The 24250-nt window shown below is 44.9% G+C and overlaps 1 protein-coding gene across 1 annotated transcript in view; it reads left to right on the top strand.

Annotated features, from left to right (window-relative positions):
• Window positions 1–24250, top strand: part of LOC141116713 (NACHT, LRR and PYD domains-containing protein 3-like) — a 94165-nt gene that overhangs the window by 67728 nt on the left and 2187 nt on the right. Inside the window, exons 6-7 of the mRNA XM_073609104.1 lie at window positions 10042–10206; window positions 24073–24237. Of these exons, the coding sequence (XP_073465205.1) occupies window positions 10042–10206; window positions 24073–24237 (330 nt within the window). The remainder of the gene's footprint in view (window positions 1–10041; window positions 10207–24072; window positions 24238–24250) is intronic.

Consider the following 24250-nt stretch of genomic DNA (forward strand, 5'->3'; position numbering starts at 1 on the left):
CTGCATCTCAGTGACCATCACCTTCAGACACTGGGAAAAAACTAAGAGTCTTCCTGAGAAGAAGGGGTTGTAAAGGAGGACTTCTTGTCTGTTTTTTTACCACTATCCATTTACCTAAAGGTGGTGCATAAACCAGATAGTCATGAATAATAACCTGCTCTGTGTCCCGTGATATACAAGAAAGAAATTATGAATCAAATTGAGGTGTTACTGTGTGTAAGCTGCTTCTAAAAGCAAGAAAATTAAAATCGAAAGCTAAATATGTACTGCTAGAGTACAAAGTCTCTGAGGCTTTCGGAAAACTATTCATAAAATACCACATACAGCTTTAATGGAACGTCAAAAATTAAATTTAAAGGATTTGTGTATCATGTTCCAAAAAAGCAGCATGAAAACACCCTCCCCTTTTGAATGTTAATTTTATTAATGCTGTCGCTGATACATGTCCTCCAATGTCTGGCTTCCCATGTCTTTTTTATAACAATACTTTGCTTATGAGCCCCCTCAAAAAGGAACAAATTGAATTGTCTGCTGATACCATTCATGCTTCATACACAAGGAGATTATAACACTCTTTACATCTGGAGGAAAAGAGATTTAATCTCCAAATACGGAAAGGCTTCTTCACAGTCAGGCTCCGTTCACACTATGGCGTTCCAGATTGCGGGCAGAATCACTGCGATTCTGCCCGCAATTCCAAATCACCGCAAAACACAGGACACGCTTGCAAACCCCATTAATTTCAATGACACCCCAATTGTGGCGCGATTTTGCCATGATTGTTGCCCAACGAATCACGGTAAAATTGTGCAAACAGAATCGCGGGACGCCTGTCCCCCAAAGAAGTTCAAAACCGTGATTGGGGTGCCATTGAAAGTAATGGGGATGGCAAGCACATCCTGCATTTTGCGGTGGTCCAGAATCGTGGCGATTCCGCCCGCAATCCAGAATGCCATGGTGTGAACGGAGCCTAAGAGCTGTGAAAATGTGGAATAGACTCCCGCAAGAGCTGGTTCTGGCCAGCTCAGTAGATTGTTTAAAAAAAGGCCTGGATTATTTTCTAAATGCACATAATATAACTGGTTACTAATATTTCTAGGTAAAGTTGATCCAGGAAATATCTGATTTCCTCTTGGGGGATACAACTCTGTATATGGAGGATTTCTATTTGTGTGTGTGTGGTGTTTTCTTTTTTTTTATATGTTGGTTGAACTGGATAGACTAGTGTCTTTTTTTCAACCAGATTAACTATGTAACACAATACAAGTCACGTCAGCAGGGCAGCCATCAGATATTTTTGAGCCCCTTACACAGCTTTAGACCTGGGCCCCCTGCCCCCCCCCGAGCCTGACCACCAACATTCCCCAGGGCTTGCCTATGGGCCCTCCTACTGAATCCGCACACTGGCCACCTCACCTGTACGCACTCAGCCCCCCTCAATCCTGTATATATGTCAGCCCCCTCACACCTGTATATATGTCAGCCCCCCCCACACACACCTGTATATATGTCAGCCCCCCACACACCTGTATGTTTGTCCGCCCTCAAACCTGTATATATATCAGCCCCCCTCACACCTGTATATATGTCAGCCCCCCACACACACCTGTATATATGGCAGCCCCCCTCACACACACCTGTATATATGTCAGTGCCCCCCTACACACACCTGTATATATGTCAGCGCCCCCCCACACACATCTGTATATATGTCAGCGCCCCCCCTCACATACCTGTATATATGTCAGCGAGCGCCCCCCCTACACACACCTGTATATATGTCAGCGAGCGCCCCCCCCACACACACCTGTATATATGTCAGCACCCCCTGCCACACACACTTGTATATATGTCAGCGCCGCCACACACACCTGTATATTTGTCAGCACCCCCCCTCCACACACACCTGTATATATGTCTGCGCCACCCCCACACACACCTGTATATATCAGCGCCCCCCCAGACACACCAGTATATATGTCAGTGGCCCCCCACACACCTGTATATATGTCAGCCACCCCCCACACACCTGTATATATGGCAGCCCCACATACACAAATCTGTACACATACAAGCCTCTGGCCCCTCCCTGTACACAAACAGCCCCCCTCCCTTTCCTACACAGCCCCTACTTGTAACATCCTATCTGGTCCTAGCTTGTTTTTACAAAGCTGATATGTTGCTGAGAAGCATAGTACAGGCAGATCACTGCCACATGAGGGGTGCACATACACATAGTAGCCAGACATGGCAGTAAAGAGCTCGATGTCTTAAATCAATGACACGAGAACTGCAGAAACTGTGAGATCATTTCTATACTGCACAGCATGAATCCCCTTCACCCGTCCTGCCTTTTTCTGGCCCAGGCGGGCCCCTTACAGTTGTAACGGCTGTACCCCCCTGATGGCGGCCTTGCATGTCAGTGGTATTCTGTGCTCATCCTGTGTATGGAGATATCACCTTCTCTACACATGGAGGACAATTGTCAAGAAAGGTTTCACTTGCTGGAGGCACTGTTAGATCTCTGGGCCGCAGTACTGGTGTCCACCAGCAGGTGTCTCCTGACAGTCTGGAGTCGACATCACACATTTGCCTTGGTATTTTCCTTGAGCCCTAACCTGTATTCTTGAATCCTGTATCTGTACCTTGTGACCTGTATCCCTGAATCCTGTACCTGTACCTGTGTCCTGTGTTCCTGAACCCTGCATCCATCCCTGGACCCTTGTCTTGCAGACTTATCCCTTCCTCCTGTTGTCCTCTCCCTGTCCCGTCCTGCTCCCTGTTCTATCTGATTGATCTCTCGTGTATGACCCTGGCTTGATTACGTTTATGATTATATCTTACTCCTGTATTCATGTTTGGTTTAGAGAATTATTATTATGTGTCACCATGGTTTTTTGCTGGTTTGCTTTATTGTTTATGACTTATCCTTTAATAAACCTTACTATTACTTTACATGCATTTTGGTCTTCCCTATTGCAGTCCACACATTTCTGGTCACACCTGGTTTATGACAACAATATTGTGGGGTCTACTCCATTATAACATTTTTCTTATAAAATTCAATTTACAGGAAGTCCCCGAGTTACAAACACAATAGGGACTGTAGGTTTGTTCGTAAGTCGAAGTTGTTCGTAAGTCGCAACACTGCATTTGTAAGTTTACCTTCCGGTCGGAACACTGCATTCATAAGTGTAACGTCCACCTGTGCATGGATGTGGGATGTTCCGGGCACTTTTTATGTTATCTGGGGCTCTTCTGGCCATGCAGTACATGTAGTACTGCAGTATGGGATGTGTCCGGAGTTATCCAGGACCAGCGTGGAGCACAAGTGGCCGGCATTTGAGGCAGTTCGTAAGTAGGAGTCGTTCGTAACTCGGGGACTGCCTGTACTGGAGTTTTATAAAGTGATCTAATATAAATGATTCCAATAAAGAGCAATTCATGTAGAAAAGAGTTACATTCATTCCTGGGGATGAAATTCATTTTCTTCTGGCAACATTCTTCTCTTCTTCTACAGATTGTCCTATAATCACCTGACAGAAAGTTCCTGCCCCTACCTGGCATATGGAATAAGAAATAACCAAACACTGAGGACACTGAACCTGAATGAGAACAATCTGGAGGGCCCTCATTTCAGGGATCTGATGGAAGCTCTGACAACCAGCCGGATAGAGGAATTACAGTGAGTATAACAGGACTGACTAAGACAATAATATTCTGGCACAGTTTACATCCAAAACTTTCTTGGAACTCCATAAATAGCTGATCACTGAAAATTACCTTGTTCTTGAAAGTTAACCTCTTGCCGACTGCCCCACATACATTTACCGAGGGCTCCTGTGCACAGATTCACATACAGGTATGTGATCCTGCAGGTCTGGTTCTGAGGTGCACACGCATGTGTCCAATCACAGTGGGAGCCAATTAGCAGGTCCGCAGGAACCTGGAAATTGTTCAGGAGAGGTGAAGAACGGCGGACTGACTATGCAAACAAGGCAGATCACCATTCTTTTAGTAGGGAAGGTAGAGATCCTGTGTTTCTGCTAAGCAAGAACACGGATATCTGCCTTCTCACAGCAAAAACACCTCCCCCACAGTTAGTAATAACTCCCTAGGAGTACATTTAACCCATTGATCGCCCCTGATGTTAACCCCTTCCCTGCCAGTGTCATTAGTACAATGACAGTGCATATTTTAAGCACTGATCACTGTATTGGTGTCACTGGTCCCCAATAAAGTGTCACTTAGAGTCCAATTTGTCCGCCGCAATGTCTTAGTCCCGCTATAAGTCACTGATGGCTGCTGTTATGTTACAGTATGTGATTTCTTATTATTTCTCTGTGTTCATAACTTGATTTATCATTGCTCTGTGTCTTTAAGGTGCTTTCTCCTGTCTCAGCTGAACTCTTTCTCTCACTGTACTTCTGTATACTCTTCCCCCCTCCCTCTCTCTGGGATCATTCCACTGTATCCTGTCATGGTGTATACATCTTTCCATGTGGCTTACAATATTAATGTTTTTCTACCTAAGAGTATCCTTCATTAAATGGAACATTCCAAAGGCTTCATCGTCTGTCACCTCAATGTGAGTTTATTCATTGAGTAAATACAAGGGATAAATAGATCACCAGGTTGTATAAGCCCTATATGTCCCTGGAGATAAGCTTATGGCCTTGTAGTTGCGTCAGAACAGTAGAAAAACTGAGTTTCACAGCGTAGTTACAAGATTTCTGGGTGATAGTACTGATGCAGACAGGATTTACTGCCCTCAGTGCAAGGAACAACAAGAGAGTAGCGTCATAGAGAGTGGTGTCATATTACAGCACACACAGCTACAGCTATCCTGCTTATCACTTTCTGCTTATGTCAATATGAGTTTCAAAGGCTCCTCACACACAGAAGCACAAGACCCTGAGCCAGGTTAGTTAGCCAATTGCTCAGTCAAACCAACTTGGAAAGTAATGGAGAATTATGAAGCTTTAAGAACTGAACTGGCAACTAGCCTGACGTTGTTATGGGAAAAGGTTGTTACTCAATACTCAGTCTAATATATTGTCTGTTGAAAGTGAACTACTGCCACTAGAGGGCACCATTAAACAACTTTCTGCCTCATATGAGCTTTATCAGCTTACTAGTACCAAGCTTATTAACTTTTTAGAAAGTATAAAGACAGAGAATTCACTGAAGGAATTAAACAGCCTCCAGGTTCTTAATCTAGAAAGAGATGGTTTTAGCCAGTAAGACAAATTAAAGACACAAGTAAAGATAGAGCTGCTACAGGACACTGCATCTCACAAACCCGTTTCTGCCAGACATTCTAAAAAGTCCTTTAAATCCCATAGTTCAAAATACTCTAAACTCAGTGAGTGACTTATTATTGCCCGCGCTGAAGTGGAAGCCAGCAAGGTGCAGGTCGCGTACGCAGAAAGGACAGCATGTCAAAGAGCAGCAATAGAAATCTTAAATGAACAGTGTAAACATGATGCAGCTATGACAAAGCTAAGGGTCCTAGAGCAAGCTATCCATGCAGATGAAGGTGCAAGTGAGAAAGACAGCATCAACCAAAACAGCAGATATAGAAGATCCCCTCAAAGCACTAAAGACTAGGTCCTAAGCCACTGCAGTGTACACTCCATCGTCTCCAATGCTCCTAACAACATAGAGACTTCTTCAAAGCATCAGGTTAAAGAGGTTCCAGCAACTTCCTACATGCAAAATCACTCCAGTGCCTTTCCTGCCTGCCTACCCAACCTTCCTGCATACGTCACAGAGCATCAGCCTAAGCTGCAAGCAAGTCATCAATCTCCTGTCATCAGTACAGCCTCAAATCAACGTACCATTGGAACAACTGACTTCAAACAAGCAACTCATCTGAATGCATCTCCTGCACCATATCTACCTGTGTCCTTTAAAACAATGTCAAAGATAGCACAATCAGCACCGTTCAGCCAACAACGTCTTGCATAAAGGCAGAGACAACTGAGGCAGCAGATTTTGTGAGGTACATACTTCGCAGAGAGATCACAAAGACTGGTCTCACAAGTTTTGATGACAAACCTGAGAACTACAGAAGTTGGAAATGTGCCTTCAGAATGGCAATCAGTGATCTTGGCTTTACAGCTGCTGAAGAATTGGATCTGCTGATCAAATGGCTTGGTCCTCCCTCTGCTGTACGTGTTAAGCCATTAAAGCGGAGTTTCACTCGTTTGTAAGTTTATTAAAAGTCAGCAGCTACAAAAAGTGTAGCTCCTGACTATTAATAAACAGACACTCACCTGTCCCACGGTCCAGCGATACGGCTGCCCAAAGCCTTGCTCCTCTCCCCCTCCTCTCCACGGTGCTGTCATTGCAATTGTGGGCACCCAGCTGTGACAGCTTGCGGCTTTACAGCACTGCGCATGTGCGAGTCATGCTGCGCTCTCCTAGTGGCCAGGCAATCTTCTGGGACACAACACAGGTCCCAGAAGATTGCCTGGCCACTAGGAGAGCGCAGCATGACTCGCAGATGTGCAGTGCGCACCCGGCTGTAAAGCCGCAAGCTGTCACAGCTGGGTGCCCACAATTGCAATGACAGCACCGTGGAGAGGAGGGGGAGACCTCTTCTGGGACCTGTGTTGTGTCCCAGAAGATTGCAGAGAGGAAGGGGCCGCCTAGGGGGAGAGGAGGAGTCACCTAGGCAGCGAGACGATGAAAGCAGGAAGTGGGACAGGAAGTACCTGTCAAAACCAGCTACCCACTCCCCCCAAAAAAATGACATGCCAAATGTGGCATGTAAGGGGGCGAGAAGTGCATGAAGCGGAAGTTCCACTTTTGGGTGGAACTCCACTTTAAGTTCAGCTTTGATAGACAATTCTACAGCAGGCCTCACAGCTGCATAGGATCGACTAGAGCAAAGTTATGGCAGTCCAGAAGCTAAAGAAAATTCTTTGTTCATGTGTCTAGAAATATTTCCAAAGGTATCTGGTAAAAACAACAAGGAGTTCCAGAGACTAGGTGACCTTCTTCTTGAGCTTCAGCTAGCCAAGGCAGACCCAGAACGAAGAGAAATGGTCTGCACTAGGGTCATCATATAAAAAAGTGGGAAGATAACATGGTGTGGGACTTCATGCATATCCCCAAACTGCTGCAGGGATCTCATAATGAAGAGGCCTGGACCAGGTTTAGGACATTCGGCAGGAATGGCGCCTGAAGTGGGCCATATACAAAGACTGGGTGGTGATCGTCAAGGTCAGACCACCAACAAGAAGTCATTCTGCTGCTGTTGGGGAAGAAGATGGCAGTATCACTAGATTGCCAAACCCGCACCTGTATGTACAGATAGTAAAGTGCACAGATGTGTTTCCCCTCTGTTTCCTTGCAGGTTCGTTGTGGATGGCTGTCCTCCTGCTTCTGTTTTGGACCTTCTCATGCCATCCTTGCAGTGCCACTGGGAGGGCTTCCCTTTAGGAGGAGGTGCTCTGGTTTATGCTTTTTATGCTTTGACAGCTTTGCTAGCTACAGGGACCTGTAGTCATTATGTACATATGTATGTTTTGGAAAAAGTGTATATATATATATATATATATATATATATATATATATATATATATATATATATATATATATATATATATATATCAGGAGTGTATATATCTATTTTTGGTACTGATTGTTTGTACAAGACCCTTCCAAGTTGTTTCCTTTTTCCCCTTCCCTTCTTTTTCTTATGGGATGCCCTTGCTCCTTGGAGCAGGAGCCTTTTTTGTATATTTTTTCCAGCCAATGGGGACATGGCTGTTTTTAGTGTGAGGTGAGTGTACAGTGTAGCTGGAAATTATTTACAGCACTTCACTTTTTCCACATTTTATTACAGCCTTATTCCAAAATGGATTAAATTCATTATTTTGCTCAAAATTTCACAAACAATACTCCATTATGACAATGCAAAAGAAGTTTGAAATCTTTGCAAATTTATTTAAAAAAAAATGAAAAAAAATTCACATTTACATAAGTATTCACAGCCTTTGTGCAATACTTTGGTGAAGCACCTTTGGCACCAATTACAGCCTCAAATCTTTTTGAGTATGATGCTACAAGCTTGGAACCTATTTTTGGACAGTTTCTCCATTCTTCTTTGCAGGACCTCTCAAGCTCAATCAGGTTGGATAGTGAGCGTTGGTGCACAGCCATTTTCAGATCTCTCCAGAGATATTCAATCGGGTTCAAGTCTGGGCTCTGGCTAGGCCGCTCATGGACATTCACAGAGTTGTCTCGTAGCCACTCCTTTGTTATCTTGGCTGTGTGCTCAGGGTCGTTGTCTTGTTGGAAGATGAACCTTCCCCTCAGTCTGAGGTCCAGAGCACTCTGAAGAAGGTTTTCATCAAGATGGTCTCTGTACATATCTCCATTCATCTTTCCCTCGATCCTGACTAGTTTCCCAGTTCCTGCTGCTGAAAAACATTCCCACAGCATGATGCTGTCACCACCATGCTTCACTGTAGGGATGGTATTGGCCAGGTAATGAGCGGTGCCTGGTTTCCTTCAGACATGATGCTTGCCATTCAGGCCAAAGAGTTCTTCAGGTACCTTTTGGCAAACTCCAGGTGGGTTGTCAAGTGCCTTTTTACTGAGGAGTGGCTTCTGTCTGGCCACTCTACCATACAGGCCTGATTGGTGGAGTACTGCAGAGATGGTTGTTCTTGTAGAAGGTTCTCCTCTCTCCAGAGAGAAATATTGAAGCTCTGTCAGAGTGACCATCGGGTTCTTGGTCACCTCCCTGACTAAGGCCCTTCTCCCCCCATCGCTCAGTTTGGCCAGATGGCCCACTCTAGGAAGAGTCCTGGTGATTCCAAAACTTCTTCCATTTAGGGACAATGGCAGCCACTGTGCTCATTGGGCCCTTAAATGCTGCAGAAATATTTCTGTACAGTACCCTTCCCCAGATCTGTGCCTTGATATAATCCTGTCTCAGAGGTCTACAGACAATTCCTTGGACTTCATGGCTTTGTTTGTGCTCTGACATGCACTGATAACTGTGGGACCTTATAAAGACAGGTGTGTGCCTTTCCAAATCATGTCCAATCAACTGAATTTACCACAGGTGGACTCCAATCAAGTTGTAGAAACATCTCAAAGATTCTCAGTGGAAACAGGATGCACCTGAGCTCAATTTTGAGTGTCATGGTAAAGGCTGTGAATACTTATGTACATGTGATTTCTTTTCATTTTTTATTTTTTATACATTTTCCAAGATTTCAAACAAACTTCTTTCATGTTGTCATGATGGGGTATTGTTTGTAGAATGTTGGGGAAAATTAGTTTAGTCCATTTTGGAATAAGGCTGTAACATAACAAAATGTGGAAAAAGTAAAGCACTGTGAATACTTTCTGGATGCACTGTAGCACCCTCTAGTGGTTGGGCAGCTTTTAAGTAGGAATGAGTCATGCCAGCAGGGGAGTCGGGTGGAAGATCGAGATGCAGTGCTGAGGAAGCTGTCGGTGGCCCTCGAGAGACCCCTGCTGGGGAGGGTCTCTACCTCGGGCCGGGGCTCAGGCACTGGCCTGGAAGGATCCTAACACAGGAAAAATTGAAAATAAACGTTGTAAAGGGACTGAGAGTTTCTAGCCTGTAAGGGGCTTTTTCTTTTCTTAAAGAGACAGTTAGCTGCCAAGAGAGGAATCAATCCAAGCTGTATATAGGGAGAAAGTTGCCCCTACATTTGTTACTACCAAGTTGGGCATCCCATAATTCCCTTACCCATCCAAGAAAGAAAGAACCAGCTTCTAAATATTTAGTGATGTCTGATGTAGAGAATAGTTACAATCATTCTTGAGGGAGAAATTTATTTTCTTCTGGTAACATTCTTCTTTCCATCTACAGATTGTATGAGAATCACCTGGGAAACCATTCCTGCCCCCACCTGGCATCAGGAATAAGAAATAACCAGACACTTAGGACACTGAACCTGTCCTGGTGATGTCTGATGTAGAGAATAGTTACAATCATTCTTGAGGGAGAAATTTATTTTCTTCTGGTAACATTCTTCTTTCCATCTACAGATTGTATGAGAATCACCTGGGAAACCATTCCTGCCCCCACCTGGCATCAGGAATAAGAAATAACCAGACACTTAGGACACTGAACCTGTCCTGGAACAATCTGGAAGGTCCTCATTTCAGGGATCTGATGGAAGCTCTGACAACAAGTCGGATAGAGGAATTACAGTGAGTATAACAGGACTGACTGAGACAATAATATTCTGGGAGGGTTTAAATCCAAAACTTTAAAATTGCATTGTCATCAAAATGGATCTTTAGACACCATAAATAGCTGATTATAGAAAGTTGCCTTGTTCTTGGTAGTTAATAACACCACAAAATAGCATTTTCCTAATATCGTGTTAAAGTCTTATAATCAGTTTATTTGGATATGTGGAAAAATAGATGAGACTAAGGCCCCTTTCACACCACACATGTGGACCACTAGTTTCATCAGTTGTCACATTTTTTCAAAGAATAAATGGATGAAGTTTACATCAGTTTTTCATCCATTTTTCATCGTTTTTTTCATCCGCCAGCTAGAGTCCTTAAAGTGTAAGTGCACCTTTACCGAAAACTCTGTAAAGTGAACTTACACAGGTCCCCCTCCTTGCCCCCCCGGTCCCGCCGACCTGTACCGGTGAAATCCCTGGTTCTAAGCCCCGGTATATCCGCGCCAGGAGCCCAGGGCTTAAAAATCCTCTCTCCATCCTCGCTGTCTTCTGCATAGCTGACAGGATGGGCTATGCAACTGCTGATTGGTCGGCGCAGCCCATTTGATGGCGCTGACCAATTAGAATGCTCCAAAATGTCCCCCTGATGAGGGACATTTTGGACATTCAACTCAGGAGGATTATTAAGCCCCAGCCACCTGGCGCAGATATACCAGGGCTTAGAACTGGAGATTGCGGTTGTACAGGTCAGTGTGACCTGAGGGGGAGAGGAGGGGAACCTGTGTAAGTTCACCTTACAGAGTTTTCTGTAAAGGTGAACTTAACCTTTAACCGCTTCAGTCCCAGAGCCAATTTTTCATGCAAAAACAAACCGTTTATCCGTAGAGATGCATTGATGTCCATTTTTCATCCATCAACGGATAGATGAAAAATGGACAAACAGTCTGCATGTGTGAAAGGGGCCTAAAGAAGGTCATACACAGGGAATTTCATTACTGCAGTGAGCATTTAGAGCCTCATACACAATTTATTTTGCTTGATATGACCATCCCCTGTTACATGTCAGAAATCTCCCCATTACTCCCTATGAGTACAGAGCTCTTATCAGCAAAGATAAATAGAATATCAGATAAAAATCATGCCGTCCAATCACTAGCAATGCTGATTCCAGCCTCACACTGTCTGCTGATATGATTCATGTTCCATACATAAGGAGATTATAGCATGTCAGTGGTATTTTGTGCTCATCCTGTGTATGGAGATATCACCATCTCTACCCATAGATGACAATCCGGGCTTTTTGTCAGCTGGAACTTACCTCTGGCTCAGGTCCTCTGCTCCCTGCTCACCACTATCAATTGTAAACACTGAAGTTTGACTTCTGTGTTCACAGGTAACAGCTTGTCTCCCAATAGCTCCCAAAGATCTGATCTCCTGATTGACTCCCACAGAGTGCAGGATGGGGACAAGGCATATGAAGGTGCCCAGGGTGCAGTGCAGATTCCAAACCCTCACTGGATGATCTCCCTGCAAGTGATAGAGGCCTTATTATAGGCTTATCTGTAGGTACAAGATCAAAAAAAGTTTGAATTCGACTTTAAGAACTTTCCACTGTAAGTGAAATTTGACCACACCATTTGATGTGGTTTTGAGGGTGTGTGTGAGGGGGTTTTGGACAGTGTTAATTTTGGCAGCAAATTTTGATTTAGTTTTAGTCTTAGGACTAAAATGGCATTTTAGTTTTAGTCCCATTTTAGTCGTCTGCTATTGCTTTAGTTTTAGTCGCATTTAGTCGACTAAATCTACAGTACATTTTTGTAGACTAAATATACAGTACATTTTTATCGAACAAAATGTCCTACATTTTCGTCGACTAAAATCTCCAAAACATTTTAGTCGACTAAAATCTTACGTGGTTAGTTAAATAATGCATTATTCAAGCATTTCTCTAGAGTTTTAAAACTCATTATACACTCCTAAAAAAACTAATATCATGTTATTATTTATGGTTTTAACAAACTATACAGACACAGATTTAGCCGTTATACAGTGCCTTGCAAAAGTATTCACCCCCTTGGCATTTTTCTTGTTTTGTTGCCACATGGATTGTTTGAGGATTTGCATCATTTAATTTACAGAACATGCCCACAACTTTGAAGATGTTTTTTTTTTATTATTGTGAAGCAAACAAATAGGACAAAATAACAGAAAAAGTCAATGTGCATAACTATTCACCCCCCTAAAGTCAATTCTTTGTATAGCCACCTTTTGCGGCTATCACAGCTCTAAGTCACTTTGGATAAGTCTCTATGAGCTTGCCACATCTTACCACTGGGATTTTTGCACATTCCTCCTGCAAAACTGCTCCAGGTCCTTCAAGTTGGATGGTTTGCGCTTGTGAACAGCAATCTTTAAGTCTGAACGCAGATTTTCTATTGGCTTGAGGTCTGGACTTTGACTAGGCCATTCCAACACATTTACACATTTCCCCTTAAACCACTCAAGTGTTGCTTTAGCAGTGTGTTTGGGGTCATTGTCCTGCTGGAAGGTGAACCTCCGTCTTAGCCTCAAATCACACACAAAGTGGTACTGGTTTTGCTCAAGAATATCCCTGTATTTAGCACCATCCATCTTTCCCTCAACTCTGACCAGTTTCCCAGTCCCGACTACTGAAAAACATCCCCACATCATGCTACCACAAGCCATGTTTTACTGTGGGATGGTGTTCTTTGGGTGATGTGTTGGGTTTGCGCCAGACAAAGTTCAATTTCAGTCTCATCAGACCAGAGCACCTTCCTCCATACATTTTGGGAGTCTCCCACATGCCTTTTCGCAAACTCAAAACGTGCCATTTTGTTTTTTGCTGAAAGTAATGGCTTTCTTCTGGCCACTCTGCCATAAAGCCCACCTCTATGGAGCATACGGCTTATTGTCGTCCTATGTACAGTCTCCAGTCTCTGCTGTGGAACTCTGCAGCTCCTCCAAGGTTACCTTAGTTCTCTGTGCTGCCTCTCTGACTAATGCCCTCCTTGACTGGTCCGTGAGTTTTGGTGTGCGGCCGTCTCTTGGCAGGTTTGCTGTTGTGCCATGTTCTTTCTATTTGGTTATGATAGATTTGATTGTGCTCCTAGGGATCATCAAAGATTTGGATATTTTTTTATAACCTAACCTTGACTTGTTCTTCTCAACAACATTGTCCCTTAATTGTTTGGAGAGTTCCTTGGTCTTCATGGCAGTGTTTGGTTAGTGGTGCCTCTTGCTTAGATGTTGCAGCCTATGGGGCCTTTCAAAAAGGTGTGTATATGTAATGACAGATCATGTGACACTTAGATTGCACACAGGTGGACATCATTTCACTAATTACGTGACTTCTGAAGGTAATTGCTTGCACCAGAGCTTTTTATGGGCTTCATAACAAAGGGGGTGAATACATACGCACATGCCAATTATCAGTTTATTTCTGAAAAATTGTTTTATGTATATATTTTTCTAATTTTACTTCACCAACTTAGACTATTGTGTTCTGATTCATCACATATAATTCAGATTAAAAAAAAACATTGAACTAAAGATTGTAATGTAACAAAATAGGTAAAAAGCCAAGGGGGTGAATACTTTTGCAAAGCACTGTATAACACCTTTACTCTGTAAAACCAAGTTTCGTTACAAAAATATTGCTTTTTTGAACCACAGCTTCATTCCTTGTGTAGCGATGGCCCCATGGGGTTGCTATGTGTTACAGAATCCACACATTTCACCTTGCTGCTCAGACATTCATTAGACACACTTCCTCAGTCTATGAACAGTCTCTTGCTTCTTTTTGTTGTTTTTATTAGGGGATTGAACTTGGTTGGGGAAAAGGGACATGGGATGCCAATAGGATGAATAGTACTTAAATGTAGCTGCGCATATACTTCTCAGCAGAACAAAAGATGGTTGACTCTAAACTTGACAGTCCTTTCCTCAGCACACTTTCTCCAGCACTCTACTTAGAAGCACTTACCTCACTGTCCAAATTTAGTCTCCTGTCACACCATTAGCACATGAATAGGCCTCACTCTGAATAAGTCCTAATGTCTTTTCTTGATAGCCCTTTGCAGGCCTGCAGTACCCCTTAGTGGTAGCAACTGATTTGAATGAGAAGAATATACAGTGGGGATGGAAAGTATTCAGACCCCCTTAAATGTTTCACTCTTTGTTATATTGCAGCCATTTGTTAAAATCATTTAAGTTCATTTTTTTTCCTCATAAATGTACACACAGCACCCCATATTGACAGAAAAACCCAGAATTGTTGACATTTTTGCAGATTTATTAAAAAAGAAAAACTGAAATATCACATGGTCCTAAGTATTCAGACCCTTTGCTCAGTATTTAGTAGAAGCACCCTTTTGATCTAATACAGCCATGAGTCTTTTTGGGAAAGATGTAACAAGTTTTTCACACCTGGATTTGGGGATTCTCTCCCGTTCTGTCAGGTTGGATGGTAAACGTTGGTGGACAGCCATTTTTAGGTCTCTCCAGAGATGCTCAATTGGGTTTAAGTCAGGGCTCTGGCTGGGCCATTCAAGAACAGTCAAGGAGTTGTTGTGAAGCCACTCCTTCCTTATTTTAGCTGTGTGCTTAGGGTCATTGTCTTGTTGGAAGGTAAACCTTCGGCCCAGTCTGAGGTCCTGAGCACTCTGGAGAAGGTTTTTGTCCAGGATATCCCTGTACTTGGCCGCATTCATCTTTCCCTTGATTGCAACCAGTCGTCCTGTCCCTGCAGCTGAAAAACACCCCCACAGCATGATGCTGCCACCACCGTGCTTCACTGTTGGGACTGTATTGGACAGGTGATGAGCAGTGCTTGGTTTTCTCCACACATACCGCTTAGAATTAAGGCCAAAAATTTACATATTGGTCTCATCAGTCCAGAGAATCTAATTTCTACAACTTTCTCCCATCTCCCGACTGCATCTCAGGAGGTCAACCACAGTGATCTTTGGGTTCTTCTTTAACCTCTCTCACCAAGGCTCTTCTCCCTCCATAGCTCAGTTTGGCCGGACGGCCAGCTCTAGGAAGGGTTCTGGTCATCCCAAACGTCTTCCATTTAAGGATTATGGAGACCACTGTGCTCTTAGGAACCTTAAGTGCAGCAGAAACTTTTGTTGTAACCTTGGCCAGATCTGTGCCTTGCCACAATTCTGTCTCTAAACTCTTCAGGCAGTTCCTTTGACCTCATGATTCTCATTTGCTCTGACATGCACTGTGAGCTGTAAGGTCTTATATAGACAGGTGTGTGGCTTTCCTAATCAAGTACAATTAGTATAATCAAACACTGCTGGACTCAAATGAAGGTGTAGAACCATCTCAAGGATTATCAGAAGAAATGGACAGCACCTGAGTTAAATATATGACTGTCACAGCAAAGGGTCTGAATACTTAGGACCATGTGATATTTCAGTTTTTCTTTTTTAATAAATCTGCAAAAATGTCAACAATTCTGGGTTTTTCTGTCAATATGGGGTGCTGTGTGTACATTAATGAGGAAAATGGCTGCAATATAACAAAGAGTGAAAAATTTAAGGGGGATGAATACTTTCTGAATACTTTCTCTCCCCATTGTATGTACTTGATGGATTACTGATCCCAGCAAGTCCGATTGCAAATCCTGCCTGCCCTCCTGGCTGCAGCGACTTGACACATAACACCCACAGTCTCTCCCTCTGGCTCTACATCCAACTCCTGGCATGTCTCTTCCAGAGCTTTCCACTCACCGACACCTGGTCCTGGATCCCTCCTGAATGACTTTCTCTGAACAACTGTCTCTTCCAGCTCCTGTCCCAGGACACCTCTCCATGACCATGTAAGGAGAGGCTCCCGAGCTCCCTGCCTGATATACACTCCCCAGAAAGGGGGTTCCCTCAGACACCACAGTCTAACACTCCATCATCCAGTTCACCCAGCCAACAACTCCTCTCCCAGCAGGCTGACCAGGGATATATGTAGGAGGCCTGCCCCCTGCCAATCCTAGTTGGGGATTGGTCAGGTCTCCTACACGCACCCCATGTCACTCCAGCTCTCTGCCCTGCCCCTTTTCCAGAACCTTCTCCCTGGAAACAGAGGAGGCACCCAAGAGCTGAAGCACATGTCAGTCATCTACTGCTATACTAAATCACTCCCCTGCCCCCAGATCAAAACAAACAGGCTTAGTTCACAGCATAGGCCTGCCTAAATTTACCTGCACTGGCAGCTTACACAAAACCTACACCTAGCACCTACCTACCTAAGGTAGAGGGTGCTACACTTGCTATAAGCGCATGCTAGTTTTCTGTTGTTGAGAACAAGTAGCCCAAAGCCCACCCATACACTGCACAGTCAATTAAATCACTGTGTGGACAAATTCTTGCACGAGTGGGACATACCAAAGGGGAAGATCCTAAGCATTATAACAGACAATAGGAGTAATATGGTAGCATCATTTAACAACCCACTGCAGCAGCAGAAGAATCATCCAGCTCTAGGGAGGAAGACTTCCCCATGACAGAAAGTGACTGTGAGACTGAGCCCAAAATTAATGATCTGTGGAAATCCATTTGTATTATTCTTTTACATGATGACACTACAGTCAATTATCAAATGGATATGAAATGAATGATCTTGGGGATGTCTGCTCTACTGGTGTATCTTAGTTATTTTTTTTACTTAAGTGAATCCCAATAGGTCAGCCAACCATCTGTGACCCGTGGAGTTCAACTTTTCCGTAGTGAGGATATAAGTGAGGGGGTTATAGTCAGTCTTGATCACAAACTCCTCTCCATACAGGTAATCCCTCAGCTTATCCACCACCGCCCACTTCAAGGCCAGGAACTTAAGTTTGTGCGTGGGGTAGTTCTTCTCGGTGGATGCCAAGCTCCGACTTACATAGGCAACAGTCCATAGGTGCCTGTTATATTCTTGATACAACACCTTGCCTAACCCATCTCTACTGGCATCAACGTGTAGCTCGTATGGTTTGGTTGGATCTGCATAGGCCAGGACTGGAGCAGTCATTGGGCTCCACTTTAGCCGCCTAAAAGCCTCTTCACACTGAGCAGTCCACTGTTCCTAAATGGACTCTTGAGGTTTTCTGGGTCCTCCAGCTGAATCGAACAGGCTTAGTCAGATTTGGGTCATCATCTTCCTCTTCAATTTTCAGTAGCTCATTGATTGGGTGAGCTATTTTAGCAAATCCCTCAACAAATTTTCTGTAATAAGAGCAGAATCCCAATAATGACTTAAGCTCAGTCACATAGTAGGCTAGGAGGTGAAGGCTTCTAGCTTCTGGGGGTCGATGGCTACTCCGTCAGCAGACACAATGTGGCCAAGGTAGTTGACTGAGGATTGATAAAACTGGCACTTCTCCAGAGACAGCTTTAACCCCTCCTCATAGAGTCTCTTCAGGACCTTCTCCAAACGCTCTTCGTGTTCTTCCACGGTCTTGACAAAAACGATGATGTTGTCTAGGTACACCAACACCTCGATCAGGTTCATATCATGCACTGTCTTCTCCATTAGCCTTTGGAAAATGGCCGGGGTGCCAGACAGGCCTTAAGACATGCGGTCAAACTCAAATAATTCCACCGGGGTAATGAAATCGATCTTCTTCTGATCCTCAGGATGCATGGGGATTTGGTAGTACCCGCTCTTCAAGCTCAGCACGCTGAACCATTTTGCCCCTGAAAGGCTCTGCAAGGCGTCTTTTATCCTTGGGGTGGTGTACTGGTTGGGAGTAGCCCTTCAGTTCAGCATCCGGTAGTCAATACACAGCCTCAGCGACCCATTCTTCTTCCGTACCACCACTATCGGAGAAGCATATGGACTTCGGGACTCCCGGATGATACTTGCTGTCTTCAGTTCTGCCAGCTGTTTATGCAGGTCTTTCAAGTCCCCTAAAAAGGAATCCGTCTGACTCTTTCTCTGAACGGATTATCTTCTTGAAGACAGATCCAGTGTTGGGCGCTCTTTGCACACCCCACATCGAACTTACTTTTAGAGAATGCAGCCTGCCATCTCAGGAGCTGAGTTTTGGGCCTTTCTTTCCATTCAGGTGAGAGAGGAGTATTCTTCAGATAGAACTCCTCGACAGGGATTGGTGGGACTGGGGTGACCGAATTCACTTGTCCTAGAAACATCCAAGCTGGCATCTTCACTGGCAAAGCTGTTATGTTGCAGACACTATCCAAGATCTTCCCATAACGTCTTCGAAATGCTTTGATTGAAACTACTTCAGAAATTTTTTCCACTCCCATGTCTTCTGTCTGTCTATCCACTTCAATGAAATGGCCTGGTTGCTTCAAATTTAACTTGACAGATGCTCGAAAACAGGCCACTTCACCAGGCTGTAACACCTTCTCACACCGGTCCAAGCACCAGATCTTTCCCACTCTTTCAGCTGGGACCTTTTGTTCTTGTACCACGCACTGATAGGCTTGTCTCAGCATGGGGTGCACACTTGTAGTTGAAGTGTCTGGCTCTAGAACAAAAGGTGTCAACAGTCTTCTGAGAAGATCAGCATTGGTCCCTATGATGAGAGAACTCTTACTGGCCTGGGGTGGGTGAAGACAGACCACTGCCAGAGTGTCAAAAGTCTTGGCTTTCCCAGCCACTGAGGGATCGAAGGTCAGCTTGACCGGTAGTGAGTCCCAATGCCCTGAATCTCTAGCTCTTCCAACTTCTGCAATGGCAGGTGCTTGAGGTGCCTGTCATAGGAGGCCCTGTAGAGAAGGGTCACTTGAGCTCCAGTATCCAGAAGGGCCTTGGTGTAGATTCCTTCTACTTGGATGGGCACAACATGAGAAGGTCCTACTAGCTTGTCAGGGAGCTTGGAGGAAGTATTGGCCTTGCCCTGTTTGGTGGCTTGTATCCGCGTTTCCTTCTTGCGGAATTTCTTATCTGGCCTAAGTTTTGGGAGTCTGGTGTGCACTGACTCTCTGACGCTGGGCAGCATGTGTCACAGGAAACAGGACACTGGGTCGCTCAGAGGCAACAATGGGAGCCCTCTGTAAGGGTTTGGACATCCACTGATGTTTCTTCGTGTTGTTGGGTATGAAGCTTGCGAATGTAGATGGGAACCTGGTTGGCTCCTTCACCGGGGCCCTCCAAAGTTCCCCACCGGCTTTTGGTGCTGTACTTAGACACACCCATCAATAATGTCCCACTCCTCCACAGTTAAAGTATACTTCATTGTTCATCAGCTTCTTGCCAGTGACAGTAGGTGGGATCGGAGGCACACTCGCCTCTGTGACACTCTCATCGGGTGTCTTAGTGGGATTTTGCCGCCAACAAAGCCATCATGTCCATTATCTGTACCATCAGAACTTCTGGATGGCTATTTCACAGTTCTGCTCCATTGCCCCCACAGACCCGACATCCGCCAGAGGTGCAGAGGCTGGACGGACGTTTACTTGCTTGTTATTGAACATGGTCTCCTCTTCCCCCACGACCATGAGGAGTTTGGGATATTTTAGGGACATAACACCCGCAGAAGTCTTCAGCTGAAGCCAGACTTGGTCAGAGTGTAGAGCCCCTTTTAAGATTTGCTGTATTCTGGTCTGATCAATGGCAGAAGGCATCATCCCTTTTTTTAGCATGATCTGGTATAACATCCTGTTCAGCCGTCTGATGTATTCAGACAGATGTTCACCTTGGCACATGCTCCAATTGATAGATCAGGTCAGTTGCTTTCTCTGCCCGCCCATTCTCCTTCTATAACATAGCCAGGTAATCATAAGCTGTACAGGTCATATTGCTGAATCTCAAGTTCCTGATGGCCTCGGCAGCAGCTCCTAGCAGACACTAACTGGTGCGCTGCTTCTTTTGGGCCTTTGGCAGGTCTCATTCTTCTAGGGCCTGCATGGCCTGTTCTATCCAGTCTTTATTCTCTTCCTCTCCAGTCGGCACTGGCTGTTTTCCTGAGAAAATCCTCAGCTTTTGATATCCAGCCCCAGAACACACTGGATTGCCCTTCTGGCATTTTGATACAAATTCTCCCATGGTGGTGAGAAATTCCGGCCTGATCATGGCCAGGGGTGTCGGGGATGGAACTTCTTCCACAGCTATCTCAGCTTGACTGGAACTGGTAGGACCCTCATCTGGAACCTTCGGATGGATTATGCAAAGCTCTGTCTTGGCTAATTGCACACTGATGACTTGGAAGCTTTCAGGAATTTCTTGCTTCCACTCTAACAGCACATAGGTGCGGGAGGTCCCATGGTCTGGTCTGACAATATTCACCCACACCTTCCTGTCTGGGGACAATGTCTTCACTGCTTGGCTGATTTATGCTTCCTGATGATGCAATTGTTATTGCGAAACACGTAGAGGCTTTTGGGAGATACACGCTATGTCACAACGTCACTTCCGGCCGGGCGAAAGCGAGGTTTGAAACGCAAGCAGTGAACCAAGTGGGAACGAGGCTTGCACCGCACGCTGGCGAATGGAACACTGCGTCGGCATCTTCACATCTTTTACCCATTTAAACTGCTGGATTAGCTTGGTGCCGGCCCAAGGGCACCTAAAGAATGTGAGTTTATAGTTTCTTTTTATATGATTTTAATAAACAGTGTTAGCATATTGCACTATGACCACTGTTTGTTGTCTTTTATGAGGACGAATTTATTTGCTTATTACTGCATTGGGGTCAACATACAACATGCAGCAAAGTGGAATGGTTATCCCTTAAATGAACCAAAGGCACATATATACTATTATCTGGTGAGTGGCCAATCCATGTGGTGGTGGTGTCGTCACTGGAGTGGTGAAGAAGTCAAATTTTTTGCACGGATTTAAAACTAGGATCACTGAAAACAGCACAGGCATATTGGGAAGCCCACACCAGGATTCAAGCCTTTATTTGCACATTATATTTAAATGGACTATATGTAATAGCATCTATACACAACAGTATTTTGGTGGTGTTATTATGAATAGCAGATTTGTTTTTTGTTTATATCACATACATGATTCATTTAGGTAGACTGTTGTACTTGGTTTAAAATATTGGAGGTCAAACACTAGATACATACACATTTAATTTATTCTTCAGTCCAGGTCTCCCCAGGGAGCTCGATCACCACACTCGACTCGGATCGTGCGCCTTCTCAACACCACTGGGTCGCAGCGGCAGGGTCCATCCTGGTGCTTGCAGGGATGCTGTCTGAGGAAGTTGACTGCAGAGTAGCTTTATATCCGTCGAGCCCCCACGTGTAGCTCTACCTCCATTAGGAGCCGCTTGAGTTTGTTCAGTCTGTTACTCTGCCCTTCAACCCCAAGAATCATCTCAGCCCCTTCTAGCACACCTAGCAATAGGGTTAGTGAAATAGCACAATAAATGACACACAGACACAGTTCAACTGTTTTAGCTCTCTCAGGTTTACTCAATCAAGAGAAGAGCTTTAAAGGGGTATTAGTCAGCCAAGTCCTAGAAGAACGGCCAAGACTCAGTTGAAACAGTTCTTAAAACAGTCAGATATCAATTTGCAGCAATCAGTAAGCAATACCAATATACACAATAAAGGACAATCAGTAAACGGATTCCTCAAGAAGATTATTGGTTGCTGTAAGTATTACTACTGCTAAAGGGGAACCTCAGACCAGCCTATACTATCTCCAATCCCAGTGAGAGATGAAGAAACATAGAAACCAGTAACGTGTCCCCTCTAAAAGCCACAAGGTAACAGTGGTTGGAGTACAAGGCCTTGTAAATATCTTCACAGTTTGAGCTCATAGAAGGCAATAAATCCTCAGAGTCTAACGAAAGGAAGTCACTAGGCAGCACAGAGGATTTGATATGGCAGTTACAATGCCTCTTTGCGCTTCCAAACTATAATATCTGCCGGCAGTGTTCAACGGTACTGCGTCAGCAAAATGGGCAGTTGCCCTCTCACCAGTCCTGCGATGACACAAAAGGAGGGATGTCCTGGCAGATAGGTCTTTAGTGGCCCATCTGGCCACCTTGCGACTCGATCGCCTCTTGCCCTCAGCTGCCTGGAGATGCACTGGAAGTCTCCCTCTGGTGGGACTTCTGTTTCACACTGTCTCTGGAACCATCTCACAGCAGTCTCTATGGTGACATCTGCCCTCCTCCGTGCCTCATGGTGGTCTTTCCTCAAAGCAACAAGATGGAGTCCTTTGCCAGCCCCCTCCTTGCAATGCAGCTTGGGCTTTGTAGTCCCGTCCATTTAAGAAGTCAGTGGGGCCATTTGTTGATGGGACTTCATGTCCCATGATCCTCTGCTGCTGCTGTTCCTTCATTGGTTTCATCTCCCTACCAATAGGGATGCAGGTTAGAGAGCAGAGTGGGCGGATATCTGTGTGCGAGCGCCGCTCGTCACTGAAGGAAGAGGAGAGGGAGGGGGAGAAATCCCCCACAGGGAGTGACAGGCGCGCTCTCCCTCAGTGAGCACAGTGTGCAGTGAGTGTCAGTGTCCATGCTGGCTGGGATGGCGAAACGTGGGGGGTCGCGGGTGACAAAGGGGCCCACTATATAGATAAAACTGTTCTCAACAAAAGTGGAGTTAAGTGTACTATGCTTAGCTTTGTATGCATTTCAGGATGAAATGTCCGCAAATGACGCTTCAAGTTTGTTGTATTTTTACCAGCGAGTGTTGCTCCACATGGTTTGTTGTCCTTAACATCACAGCTCTGGATGGTCAGAGGACAGTGAGGAGGCCTGTAATGCTGCACAGTGCTGCCCTGGACAGTGGTCTGAGGAGGCCTGTAATGCTGCATAGTGCTCTGGACGATGGACTGAGGAGGCCTGTAATGCTGCAGACAGTGCAGAGTGTTGTGGACGATGGTCTGAGGAGGCCTGCAATGCTGCAGAGTGCTCTGGACAGTGCTCTCAGGAAGGTTTGAGGGATGGCCTGTAATGCACAGTGCCCTGGGTGCCACTGCCAATAGTCAGAGGAGGGCTGTAATGCTGCACAGTGCTGGATGGTGGTCATCTGAGAGATGGCCTGTAATGCACAATGCCCTGCATGCCACTGACAGTGGTCAGAGGAGGCCTGTAATGCTGCACAGTGCTGGATAGTGGTCTGAGGGATGGCCTGTAATCCACAGTACCCTGGATGCCACTGCCAGTGGTCAGAAGAGGCCTGTAATGCACACAGTGCTTTGGATGGTGGTCTGAGGGGAGGCCTCAGGCCTGCTGTAATTGTAATGTACTACACAACTGTTACTGTACACACTCACAGTCTGCTCTGCTCTCTGTCTGCTGTGGGCGCCTGGCGGTGGGATCATCTTTTGAGTCGGGACTTGGGAGTGGGACACACTCAGTCTTGCCAGGACTCAGGAGGCCTGGCTGGGCTGTAATTCACAGTGCTGCTCTCTCTGGTCTCTGGCAGTCATCATGGTGCAGTCGAACGCCCTTGCTTCCTGGGAGTGGATTGCAGAAGCAGGCGGAGCTCCATGAAAATCCAGAAGTTAGTTCAAGAGGGTAAACGTCCCTGCCTCACGTTTTCATCCTGTTTTCATTTGTTAACAAAAACAGATTTGATTTTCGTCATAGTTTTCATCAGTGGAGGAAAATGTGCTGTGCTTTTCCTTTCGTTTTCATCCCTGTAAAAATGCAGCTGACGAAAATGTTTTAGTTGATGAAATTAACACTGGTTTTGGAGGGTCGTGGTTGAGTTCACTGCACTTATTTCCTGAGGAAAAAAGCCCTAATGACAATATTCAGGGTCTACTCCATTATAGCATTTTTTAAATAAAATTATTTTTCCTGGACTTTCATAAAGTGATCTAATATAAATGATTCCAAGAAAGAGAAATGAGTTCCATTCATGTAGAGAATAGTTACATTCATTCCTGGGGGGAGAAATTAATTTTCTTCTGGTAACATTATTCTCTTCTACAGATTGTCTCATAATAACCTGACAAACTGTTCCTGCCCCCACCTGGCATCTGGAATAAGAAATAACCAGAGACTGAGGACACTGGATCTGACTGATAACAATCTGGAGGGTCCTCATTTCAGGGATCTGATGGAAGCTCTGACAACAAGCCGGATAGAGGAATTACAGTGAGTATAACAG

This window comes from Aquarana catesbeiana, linkage group LG13 (assembly GCF_042186555.1).
Source record: "Aquarana catesbeiana isolate 2022-GZ linkage group LG13, ASM4218655v1, whole genome shotgun sequence".
In the NCBI taxonomy this organism is placed as follows: domain Eukaryota; kingdom Metazoa; phylum Chordata; class Amphibia; order Anura; family Ranidae; genus Aquarana; species Aquarana catesbeiana.